The sequence below is a fragment of the Montipora foliosa genome, chromosome 6 (assembly GCF_036669935.1).
Source record: "Montipora foliosa isolate CH-2021 chromosome 6, ASM3666993v2, whole genome shotgun sequence".
Classification (NCBI taxonomy): Eukaryota; Metazoa; Cnidaria; class Anthozoa; order Scleractinia; family Acroporidae; genus Montipora; species Montipora foliosa.
In genome coordinates this window covers 16,915,775-16,928,673 of record NC_090874.1, presented here as the reverse complement: position 1 = coordinate 16,928,673, position 12,899 = coordinate 16,915,775, and the positions used below count along the sequence as shown (strand labels likewise).

Genomic DNA, 12,899 nt, shown 5'->3' with positions numbered 1-12,899 from the left:
ACTGGATGAACATAAGGGAGAGATGTTCAGTGCAAAAATCAGTGACTTCTCTGTTCATATACTGTAAGTTTTTTGACGAAAATCAAGATAGATTTCACTGTCCCTTGAGTCTGAGGAAATTGTCAGTCATCTTTCAGTGGTAATTACATGTACATGTATATCAAACACAAGTGATAGCTCTCTAATAAACACATTTGCATGTGGCAACAATCATTAAAAGATCAATGTAATTTAAGTACTAGTATTCAATTACATGCAGTAAATTTGTTTTAGGAAAGTCTGCAGTATTTTTCATTTGAACTGGCAGGTGGCGTGCCTCATACAGTTCAATGTAACTTGAAAAGTAGGTCTAACCATGCAGTTAATTATTATTTGTCATAGTATGCTACAGTGCCGCTCGGAGATAAGCGAACAACGCAGACGCAAAATAAACGCACGCAATACGCGTATACGCGTTTTTTTTGACGCGTCTAAAATTTCGTATCGTATACGCGTTTGTGCCTTTGTTATTCATAACCGTAATTTTGCTTTTCCTGTTATTGTTTACGAAGACAAAAGAATAAATTGCGTGACTGCCGACAAGTCGAAAATTTGCATTTGCATGTATGTCGCTTTGATTACTAATCAATTTCGATCCGCAAATGCCGCCGATGAAAACATCCACAGGGCATTATTTCGAAGTTTAATATCCTTTAAATGCAACAAAGGTCTCGAAAGACGAGCGAAATTAAATCCGCAAATTATGCCCCGAAAAACTGAAGCCATGATTTTGTCAGTGTTTGCCGTGACGCGTTACAGTCATTTCACGATAACCTTTTACCGATGCGTGGAAAAAAGTCCAATTTTTCCATGCAGAAAAATCAAATAAATGCGATCGACATATCATATAAAGTTTTTTACAAATATTTTCTTTGAACTGAGAGCATTTCACCGTTTGAATCAGCGGAGTATGCCCCGAATCACATCACGATGGCCTAGCTCTCGCCGGCGCGTGCCCAAATTTAACCGAATACTTTTCCTTAGAAATACCAAATAAATGTGATCAGCGCATCCATTGAGCCTTTGAAGAAAAATTTTGCGTTTGAAGTGAAAGCACTGTACCCGTTGAAATCAGAAAATCATTCCCAACAGAGCTGAAGATGTGAATATTACATGAATTAAAATCGTGTTTGTCACGTGTCGGCAACTGTGTTTTACTTCACTGTCGCGCTGAAAATCCACGCCAAAAAATCATTCGTTGCTGCTGCTGCTGCATTTACAACAAAACAACTCAAGCTGAAAAATTCTCAGCCGTACGATGAATTTCTGTACAAAACTGCTAATGATGTTCCCTTTGCTAAAGAGTTGTGTTTTTAGTTTACGACTAAACGGATGTAAGGGTACGAAGTTTGTTTTGATACTGTATTATCGCTCTCAACGCTTTCATGTAAATTTTGATGTTAAAAGGGTCTTGTGTGCCGTCTGTCGATAGGTTATATTTCTCCAAAAGTAAGCTTGATCATATTTTTTTTCTTTTTGGGCTTTAAAACACAAATATCTAGCCAGAAGGACTTTGCGCTGGTGAGATTTTTTGCTCTTTTAGTGACTCACCGACCAGCGAACACGTAAATTATTTCCACATTCACCACACCGGAAACGATTGAGAAAAAACGAAGACAAGGCAACAAAAGAAAGACAAAAGGAGAGCTCATAAATACTAATGAGCCTTTTTGCGTATGTGTTGACACGCATCCGCGTTTTTTGCGTATATTTTGGTTCGCTTATCTCCGAGCTGCACTGTATGTAGTATTTTTCACCTGAACTGGCGGGTGGCATACCTCATACAGTTCGATTTAACTTGAAAAGTAGGTCTAACCATGCAGTTAATTAATTTTGTTATAGTATGCTATGTAATATTTTTCAGTTGAACTGGCAGGTGGCACGCCTCATACAGTTCAATGTAACTTGAAAAGTAGGTCTAACCATGCAGTTAATTATTATTTGTCATAGTATGCCATGTAGTATATTTCATCTGAACTGGCAGGTGGCACGCCTCATACAGTTCGATTTCACTTGAAAAGTAGTTCTAACCATGCAGTTAATTTGTCAAAGTATGCTATGTAGTATTTTTCATCTGAACTGGCGGGTGGCACACCTCATACAGTTCGATGTAACTTGAAAAGTAGGTCTAACCATGCCGTTAAGTTGTTATAGTATGCTATGTAGTATTTTTCAGTTGAACTGGCAGGTGGCACGCCTCATACAGTTCAATGTAACTCTAAAAGTAGTTGTAACCATGCAGTTAATTTGTTATAGTATGCTATGTAATATTTTTCATCTGAACTGGCGGGTGGCACGCCTCATACAGTTCAATGTAACTTGAAAAGTAGGTGTAACCATGCAGTTAATTTGTCATAGTATGCTATGTACATGTAGTATTTTTCATCTGAACTGGCGGGTGGTACACCTCATACAGTTCGATTTAACTTGAGAAGTAGGTCTAACTATGCAGGTAATCTATTTGGTTAATTTCTTGTAGTATCCTAGTATTACCCATCTGAACTAGCGGGTGGCACGCCTCATACAGTTCGATGTAACTTGAAAAGTAGGTCTAACCATGCAGGTAATTTGTTATAGTATGCTATGTAATATTTTCATCTGAACTGGCGGGTGGCACACCTCATATAGTTCGATTTAACTTGAAAAGTAGGTCTAACCATGCAGTTAATTTGTTATAGAGTGCTACAGTTATGTAGTATTTTTCATCTGAACTGATGGGTGGCACACCTTATACAGTTCGATGTAACTTGAACAGTAGGTCTAACCATACAGTTAATTAATTTTGTTATAGTATGCTATGTAATATTTTTCAGTTGAACTGGCGGGTGGCACGCCTCGTACAGTTCAATGTAACTTGAAAAGTAGGTGTAACCATGCAGTTAATTTGTTATAGTATGCTATGTAGTATTTTTCAGTTGGACTGGCGGGTGGCACACCTCATACAGTTCAATGTAACTTGAAAAGTAGGTCTAACCATGCAGTTAATTTGTTATAGTATGCTGTGTAATATTTTTCATCAGGACTGTCGGGTGGCACGCCTCATACAGTTCTATGTAACTTGAAAAGTAGGTCTAACCATGCAGTTAATTTGTTATAGTATGCTATGTAGTATTTTTCATCTGAACTGGTGGGTGGCACGCGTCATACAGTTCAATGTAACTTGAAAAGTAGGTGTAACCATGCAGGTGATCCATGCGGTTAATTTGTTTCAGTGTGCCAATTTAAGTCCATAGATATATATGTCTTCCTTATTTGTATTGAATTTATAGTAATAATTTTATTTATAAACATGTACTTACTGTAGATTTTATTGAGAGTATTATGTAAAATATTTGTAATTGGGGTAACATAAGCCAGATTTATATACTTATTATTTGATAATAATGAAATGCCTTGCATATATTTTATTCCTTATTTTGTTGAATTTGTATGGGTTATTAAATAGGGATGAGTGAATTTAGGGAATAATTTCACACACGCTTTGTCCAAAATCAAATATTTTCATAAGCCTTAAGGCAAGAAAAATTATTTTATTTTGGACAAAACACAAGTACAACACAAGTACGCTCCGTACCTAGTCGAAATGACCGACTGGCCATGTCGAACTTAATTCTCGGGTCGACCCAAATAACATCTGTCGAACTTAATTGATTCAAACGTCGATCTCGTCATGTACTTAATTGAGGCTATTAGGTTCGGCTCATGAAAAGTTCGACGTTTGAACCGGGCGTAAGTTCCCTACGGACCGGTTCCACGGACTGCTTTACGGACCAGTCCAAGGGACCACCCCTTCGGAACCACTCCACGGACCAGCCCAAAACAACATAGAGAAAGAATTAATGAAAGAAAATAATTAACAACTAAAGATTTAAATCCAAATGCGAACTACTTGCCGAAATAAACAAGAAGGAAGCAGCCGAATGAAGCACGCTTCCCAAATGTTTGACATAATTATTAACACGAAGTTTCCAAACCAGAAAAACAGGGGCACTTGCCATTCAACGAAACTGTCGAAAAGCTCTGTTGGAAATTCGATGGGACAAGATCTTTCCTCAACAACATCATCATATTTTCTACTAGCCTGTTTCAGGCTACCAGATAGTCGGGACAACGAAACACAACTCCGTATGAAAAACGGTCGACCCAAGTCCCCACTCGTTTTTGTGACTACTGCGCATGCGCCATCCTCTTAGTTTTTCCGAAGATGAGAAATGTAACAATAGACTACACTTCGGAGCCAATCCGCATACAAAGAGTACCAAAGTCCGGACTCTGCAGACAGTACGATGATTTGCCGAACGATTTGCGAACGAAATGCTCGAGTGCCTTGTGTTAGCAGACGATGATCTGTGAAGAATAAAGTTCTGTGAGTTGAGGTGAGTTTTTAATACTTACAACAGTTACTTCTCGCACTTTCGTGCTTTGTTTCTAACCTACCAAGTGTTGCAGTTTACGCTTTTAAGAATGGCTACCTGTAAGAATCGAGGATCGTCCGTCAACGACCATACGCTTTTCGGCGGATAGCTCATATTTTGCCCAAAGATACCCTTTAGGTATCACATTTAAAAGTTCCAGCGATTCGTATATTTTGAGAAATTTGCGAAAATTTGAAAACGCGGTTAAAGTGCGGTCTCTGTTTGACAAATTTCCCAAAATTTGCTGTAAGAACCAAGGTGAAGGCTTAATGGAAATGAATTCAATTGGCACCAAAGGCCGCATAACATGGCGGCGGAAAATGGATGATATTTGACGCGATAAAAATGTACCTGGTACCTCATTCTTAATTTTTTTTACTTCATATTCTTCAAATATTGCTATTATTCATTTTCTGTGTTAAGTCTTATGCTCGAACTCGGAACGCTTCCCTCCGAAATTATCAGAAATGTTTGTAAATCGTTATCTTTAACAAAATTATGACATTTTTTAATTTCGAAGACATGTTTTGATGTTACAAACATCATCGTCAGTTACAATTTTTTTGAAAACCGTTAGGACTTATATAACAACTAGGCGAAACTTGCATAATTAAATATGATTAAGTGACAAGAAATACATATTTGAGTGAGTTACAGAGTGTTAGAAAGAATGTAGAGCCTAAAGCGTAAGTGTCAGGTTGACGTGATGAACTTGTTGGTTTAAATTAGGCTGTTCCCAATTTATATGCATAGCCTCCTTGAGTTTAAGTTGAAATTTAGTAGTGGCGGAATCAAGGATTTCGTAACAGTCCTGCAGAGCATATGCAACCTGATGAGCGAGCTAAATGACGCGAAATTTGGAAGCAACTGATGCTTATTATTCCCATGCCGAATCGTCGAACTGACTGATTTTCGGCTGCCAAACCAGCCTTCTCAGGTACAATGAGAGTTACAATTTGAATTGGTTTCTATGTACATACATTTAATATATCAAACACGAGAAGGAGTGTTTCATCGGATATCCAAACACCGAGAAGCGAGTTTGAAAAACGAGGCCGAAGGCCGAGTTTTTTAACCGATTTCGAGGTGGTTGGATATCTGATGAAACATCTTTCGAGTGTTTGATATTGCTTCTCAAAGGAATCAGTATTTTAAGAGATATTTGGGATCAAAGGTTGGCGAAATGTTATGCTGATTCTTTTTTGGTTTTTTTTTTTTTAAGACCCACATACTCCCAACACCTCCCTTCACGGTAGTGATTTCTTCTGTTTTTGGCTTCTTTTGTTTTTGTTTTTGGGCTGTAATTAATATTGAGAATATAGATAGTAATGGATGTTTGACGTAATAAAACTGGAAAAGACATTGTGATAAAAGGCTCTTGTTCTTAGGCCCTCGTAGCTTCATTAGGAAAATAACACAACAACAGCGGTTGCATCAAACATTGTATTTCCACAGCATTTTTATAAAACTTGACGTTTTCGTATGCTAGTCAACACACATTTTTCAAAAAGTGACCGTTGACAATTTTTTTAAAACTATCTTATATATTCGTAAAAACAATAGAGGGTCTGGAACCTAGACTGAAGAAAAAAATGATGTCTGCAGCAGTACGTTGTCTAAGACATAATGAAAACCGTAATAGCGAAACAACCATGCCAATAACTTCTCACTACTAATATTTACATTGAGGGAAGGCTTTAGCTCTTGAATGAACAAAGTCTTCTTTAAGTTTTTTACAGTGAAAGTTTTTTTTCCGGACGCTAAAATGTCAAAGTGATCCCATTTAATGTCGTGGCCAGTGGTTTTCACATGATCAGCAATGGCTGATGAATGGTCACTTTTAGATAGGGCCTTGAAATGTTCTGTTTTTCTGTCGTGGAGTCTTCACGATAATAATGATGATGATGATGATGATGATGAAGAGATGGATGGTTCTGGATCCACATCGGAATCTGGTGAAGCAGAGGATGCAGAAGAGTCTGGAGATTCTAGCCAAGGAGAATCAGACGAACACAAAAACAAAGGTTCTCTCAAAGTATCAAAAGATTCCAAGAATTCGGACGACGAAACTTCGGCATCGGGCGAGTCCGGAGATTCTAGTTATTCGGATGAATCTGGAGAAAGTGGAGAATCCGGGTTGTCCGGGGATTTTGAGGAATCTGGGGAGACTAGTTACTTGGAAGAATCAGGAGAAAGTGGAGAATCTGGTATTGCTGAATCCTCTGGAGAGTCCGGGGAGAGTGGGGATGCTGAATCTGAAGTAATGAAGAGGAGTAAAATATCAAAAGAAAGCGAAGGTATGATATATGCTATAGCCCTCATAGTGAATGTATCTGAGCAAAACTAAATCGTATTTTTCCCTGACCACCATTCGAGTAGAGTAGAGTTCAATTTCAAAACGAATCTTGTTCAGTCTCTTCCAAAGTTCTGTCTTTCGACCCTTTCCTCATCGCTGCCCTGTGCAAAATCAAAAACAAATCTATACCTCTGCCCTAATAACATTTACTTTGCGACAACTTCTGACTAAATTGCAAAAAACCAGACCGTTAAGCAAGGAGGCGAATTGGGATTTCGGACCCTTTTAATAACAACTTATACCAGGAGTTTAAGGATGTGGCTCTAAAAAGGAATCGTGAACCTTTAGTAGACCTGCTTACCAGCAGAATTACTGTAGTATAGTAGTGTGTACTTGATCCCTAAATCGCTCTGGATTATTGAAAACTTTCTTTACAGTTTCCTTTGTTTGGTTTTCTGGTGTCAAGTTGAAGAAACTTTTACAAAGATTCTGACATTTAAACGATTTACAGAATGATTTACTGTCTCATAGCATAGCGTAAACTCCCTTAGTTATACTAGGATTAGGACTCCGGAATCATCAAAATGCTATTTATGGACAAGAACAATCGAATATTAGAAGAAAGAAAAGTTATGGAAATGATGGAGGGATGCGTGCCAGGTTACTCTCTTGGGCCTGGAGCCGTTCCCTCGGTAACGTTTGTTATTCGTGTTGTTCAAAAAGCTAAAGGAGAGGAAGAAGTTAGCGACGAGAGCAGCGCATCTGGAGAATCTAGCGCATCTGGAGAATCTGGAGACTGGGGAGATAGTGGTGCATCCGGGAAATCCGGCTTTTCCGGCGATTTTGAAGAGTCGGGTGAATCCGGGGACTTTGAGGAATCGGGCGAATCAAGCGAAGCCTGGGACGAGGAAATTAGCAAGAGGGATGAAATCCCAAAAGAGAAAGGTGAATAACATGGTTATCCATTAATTGCTTAAGTAATATTTTGGGAATTTTTTACCAAATTAAGTGTCGGAAAAAAGACGGGCTGTTGAAATGAAACACTTATCCTTTTCCAGTTACAGTGCTGTGTAGGTGAGCCGCAATGTACTATAGGACTTGTTGACCTCTTGAAAGCATGCATCTGTTGTGATTAAAAACGAGTTCATTTTCAAGTAAATCCTGTTTCTAAGTTTCTGTGAATCAGAAGAACCTACGATCGACCTTTTTTTAATTTAATCCTTTTGATGAATGAACATCTTTGCAAGTTCTATTTAAAAAGAGCGTAATACAACTTAAAAGCTAAAAGCACTTCTTAAAAGCTCATGTATGTAAATGTAAAGCAAAATATAGCACATGATTACCTGCACTTTCTCTTTAGAAAGCAGTGAAAACGATGTATCCAGTGGTTCAGGTGAATTCATCGAATCAGGAGAAACCGATGAATCGGGAGAATCCGGCTCAGCTGCTTCAGGAGAATCCGCGGGAGGGTCTGAGGATTTCACTTCATCAGGAGAATCCGGAGATTACGAGGAGACAGGCGATTCTGATAAACGAAGCGATAGCTCTCTGTTCAAAAGGAGCCAGATACCCTCGGAAAGGCAAAACGGTAATCATGGTATCGTAGGTAAAGGTTCACACTGCAATCAGGATGACAATCAGGCCCCAGTTGTTCGAAGGGTGGATAGCGCTATCCGATGGATAAATCACTTTATATATACCTACCGAGATTTACACTCGAAAAAGATCGAGATAAAAATAGTCTCTTTGCTCTAGAGAAGCCAGCTGATTGGTCATACGATTTTTTTTTCACTTGGGAAAAACGAGGTATCGACGCTCTGATTGGCTATATCTATACTTTTGTTCACGATCGGTGCTTTGATAGCCTCGCGATTAACACTTACCTCGTTAACTTTATGATCTCTGTACTTATATAATAACAAATTACTTCATGATTGGCTCGCTTGTACGATTTTTATTACTCACTCGTTGTGAAGAATCGTTAAACTCACTCGTTCGCTTCGCTCTCACTCGTTCGTTTACGCGATCCTTCACAACTCGTGAATAAAAATCGTACGCACTCACCATGCAACCATGAAGTAATCTATATATATTTATATCCACTGGATTACTCAATTGGTTTTGCTAGTGTTTATTGCTGGATAGCGATTTATCCGTGGATAGCATTATACACCTTTTGAAAAAACCGAGGCCTGACAAACAGAGGATATTACACAGCGGCGCCATGATATCAATTATATTTCGAGTGGTAAAAACAATATTTTATGAACGAGCGCAGCGAGTGAGTAAAATATGTTTTTAACACGAAAAAATAATATTAATATCTTCAAGCCACGGTGTAATTTTCTTTTTTTTTATATAGACAGGAGTATTTTACTCACCATTTTTCTTTCTGACATCGAACACAAACTTTATCGCAAATTCTTGCAGCTCGGCGGCAGGAGGAATTTCTTCAATTTTCGCATTTCTTTCCTGTTCACTTGCAAGGAACTCCTATGAAATTTTATTCTTCGTGTTAGCATTTTCTTGTTTCTCAGACAAGGATTTTAATTGTCTTAATTCAGCCTCAGAGAACTTCACGAATCTTTTCACTGACTGTTTGCACAATGCGGGAAATGGCGTCATCAATATCCTCACCAGTTAGTGAGGGTATGGAAAATACGCCACTCGGGTCCCGGATGTAGTTTCGTATGAATTTTATGAGTGGTGTATTTTCCAGTAAAACTCTTCCGGCTATTTAATAAATCATTTTATTGCTCTCTGGTTTTGAGAATTATGAATGTGTTGCTCATGTCTAGTGTCTTCGTCATGCAGGAGTGATCCAAAGCTATCGCTAAAGTCCCTTAACCTACTCTATAGACACTACACAGGAGCATTGTCATTTAAAGCTGCATTCGTAATTCTCAAACCATTTGCGAGCATGGTAAAATAACATTTCAAAAACCGTCAGTCGCAGCAGTGAGCAGTGGCTATATATATTAATGATATATATAATAATAATAATAATATTATTATTATTATTATAATAATTATTATTATTATTATTATTATATTATTATATTCTCATATGTTAATATCAGCGTTGCACAGGACAAAAGCAGGAGAACACAAATGTATACGTAAATTAAAAGAAGAAACAATATGATTTTTTGCCAAAGATCGGCAGACATGTCTCATTGAGGGTCAGACTTGACTTGTTGCAAACGATCTTTCCTTCTGTCCTTAGGGGATGTTTACATGAGCGAAAACTTGCACCGGCGCGAGTTTTATACCAGGGTGACTTTTTGATACCGCGTTTACATGATGACGAGGTGAATTCGTATCGAGTTTACCTGAAGGGACACCACATATCGATAAAATACAAGCGTGAATCGAAATTGCAAATTAGCGTCTGTCATGAAAAGTACGCATGTGCTACCCGTTCCAGCCCACCGGGAGGCCGATTTCACAAGTGAACGAGTGGTCGTTCCTCTTTTACAAGATACCGTTGCGACATTTCGCTCCGGTGCAGCAACTGGGGTGAACTCGCACCAGTATGAGTCGCCCCAGCGTGACTTTTTTCGCTGATATCATGTAAACAAATACAGAGCTAAGCGAGAAACCGGAAACTCGCGCTGGTGCCTCGGTATCATGTAAAGACCCCCTTAGTGCAAATAATCCGTCCTTCTCTTTTGGCGAAAAAGATGAAACTTAGGGCGAAGTTAGCCCTTTCAATAAGCTCGGAACATAGATCAAGTGGAACTTGGGAAACAAGAGCCAAAAAACAGAAGACCTCCGTCCATGGTCCAAAAATTGGAAGATATTTTAGCACTTGCGTTTGACCAAAATCTAAACAAGTTCCCCCTCATTTCATTTCGTGAGCAGATTACCCAACTCTTTTGAACTGTAAAAAAACCTACTGTCGCTATCACCTTGTGTATTACATAAAGTAAAAGTGCATTCGATTCTGATTTTTTTTACAGATGATAAAGAAACTTTAAAGGTGTCGGGCGCACCCTCTGGAGACAACCAGGTACAAGAAGTTGAACAATCGGCTGAATCTGGAGATGGCGCTAAATCTGACCAATCAAAGCAAACTCAAGATTCCACGCAGCCTTTGGATAAGGAGACTGACCAATCCGGAGATGACCCAGGCGAGTCTGAAGAGAGTGGAGAATCAGCTGAATCTGGGAGCAGGCAAATTTGGAAAACGGGATGAAATTGCAAGAGACAATAGCAAAAGACTTGAAGGTGCGATTTTACATCTGCTTTGGTCATAAGAGATTTGAAAGAAATATCTCACGGTAACTCATTACAAGAAGTATCAGCTGCACTGCTGAAACCGGCTTTTTGTGGTATATGAAACAAGTTTTTTTCTAGGGGATGCCACTCCGTCATTTTCGTCAAGTTTATGTCCCAGTGCATGGCCGCCCGCTGTCTAACATTGACAACAAACGCGACGTCCAATCTCCATACATTGTCTGCGAAAAGATACTATAAATGACATCTGTGATACTCTGTATGCTTTTTAAACAGACGTGAATCGGTCCTTATAGGTTTCGATATTGGTTTCAGGTGCTTCTGAACAGTCAGGCATGAGTGTATCACCAAAGAGTTCTGACGAAAAAGGAGCATCTGGCGAATCCAGCGGGTCTGGTGAATCGGCGAATCCTCAGGTGGATCCGACGAATCGAGTGAAGGAGAGTTATCAAAGAGAAGCGAAATACCGAAAGAATCCAAAACAGATGGTAAACTAGCATACGACATTTGGGCATTTAGAAAAGTTGCTGTGAATAACATATCAAATAATTCATTCTAAAATCAAGCGCGTCTCTTATTGAGATAGTTAGATCATCGCTTCTGGTTACGAACGTTACTTTAAGCAGTAACTATATACCATATTCGTATTCTCAGTATTGGACTGGAATTAGCTTGCATTGGAAGGTAATGCGGGGAATCTTTTCAATGCAAATACGTCTTAATACCTGAAAAGCTGCAGAAAAGCGGCGTTTTTCCGTAGCATGGATGACGACTTAAATCTTAAGATATTCCATGTACAGACAGAGCTGTTAAAAAATACCCAACATGAAAAGACCATGAACTTCACAACCGATGCGTGCGAATAATAATTTTTTGAAACTCGTGGTATCGAGTTCAAGTCAATTTGCAATGCACGCATGTTAAATATAGCTTGGACTTGCAAATTATTTTTAACACGGTTTGATAGACTGGGAATCCTTGAAATTGTTATCATGTGTAAACTTAGGACATTAAGCAATTGCAATGATATATCCTTTGAAACCTGTATTATTAACAGAACGCGTTATATAAGCGAACAGACGTGACGGACTGTGTAAACAACAGGCACCTTTAGCAACGCATGATTTTTGCGACGGCGACGGCGATCCGGAAGTCAAATTTATTTCCGGTACCGTTGGTACATTTCGGCGGGAAGCCGCTTCTCTCTCCGCGCGGACGTGAGAACAGGCGAGTATCCGTTGTCCAACAAGACGTGAGTACATTTTCGCTTTTTAAAACGCATTAAATATCGTAGACCATTTCTTTCTACATTTGGTTCCGAAGGCTTCAAAAACGAACTATGCAATATAAAAATTGGAATTTAAACCTGAGTTTTTCTTCGGAATTAATAATGTGTTCAAATGTAATCTTAAACTTTCAGTTCCGAGGCTATGGCTGTAAACTATGAACAACGACAACAAACAGCCTCGCATTAAAGTAAGTTCATTTAACAAGTTAAGTTAAGGTAACATCTAGTAAATTGTACCTAGAGTCACATCTTGTTTTACGTTGATAGACTAACCTACTAAGTGATAAGATTGTTGGTGGCTTGGTAGAGCCATGTTAGTAAGATAAGTGTTACGAGGAATTTTACACAATTTGGACTTCCCTTGCCAAAGTAGGTGAAGTCAAATGAAGCTTTTATAGAGAACTTTCCTTCGATTTACTGAAGACATGGCCTCGCACGGAAAAAAATGGCTCAAATATGTGTTTGGTTGCTAATTTTTGTGTTTATATACTTTATGTAGAGCGCCTATGGAGTGCGACCGATTGGAGCACGACGTTTTGGATGCGGAGGGATAATGATTGTCATGTGATGTATTTTCCTTTCAAGAAAGGAAGCGTCGGCCGAGCGAGATGCGTGGGATTCT

The 12,899-nt window shown here is 38.8% G+C and overlaps 1 protein-coding gene across 1 annotated transcript; it reads left to right on the top strand.

The window, feature by feature from the left end:
- Window positions 1-6,352: 6,352 nt before the first annotated feature.
- On the top strand, window positions 6,353-11,459 carry LOC138008759 (dentin sialophosphoprotein-like). The gene is made up of 5 exons (XM_068856062.1): window positions 6,353-6,751; window positions 7,474-7,695; window positions 8,111-8,338; window positions 10,713-10,980; window positions 11,305-11,459. The coding sequence occupies exons 1-4, from the start codon at window positions 6,379-6,381 to the stop codon at window positions 10,946-10,948; spliced, it is 1,059 nt and encodes a 352-aa protein (XP_068712163.1). The 5' UTR covers window positions 6,353-6,378; the 3' UTR covers window positions 10,949-10,980; window positions 11,305-11,459.
- The last annotated feature ends 1,440 nt before the right edge of the window (window positions 11,460-12,899 follow it).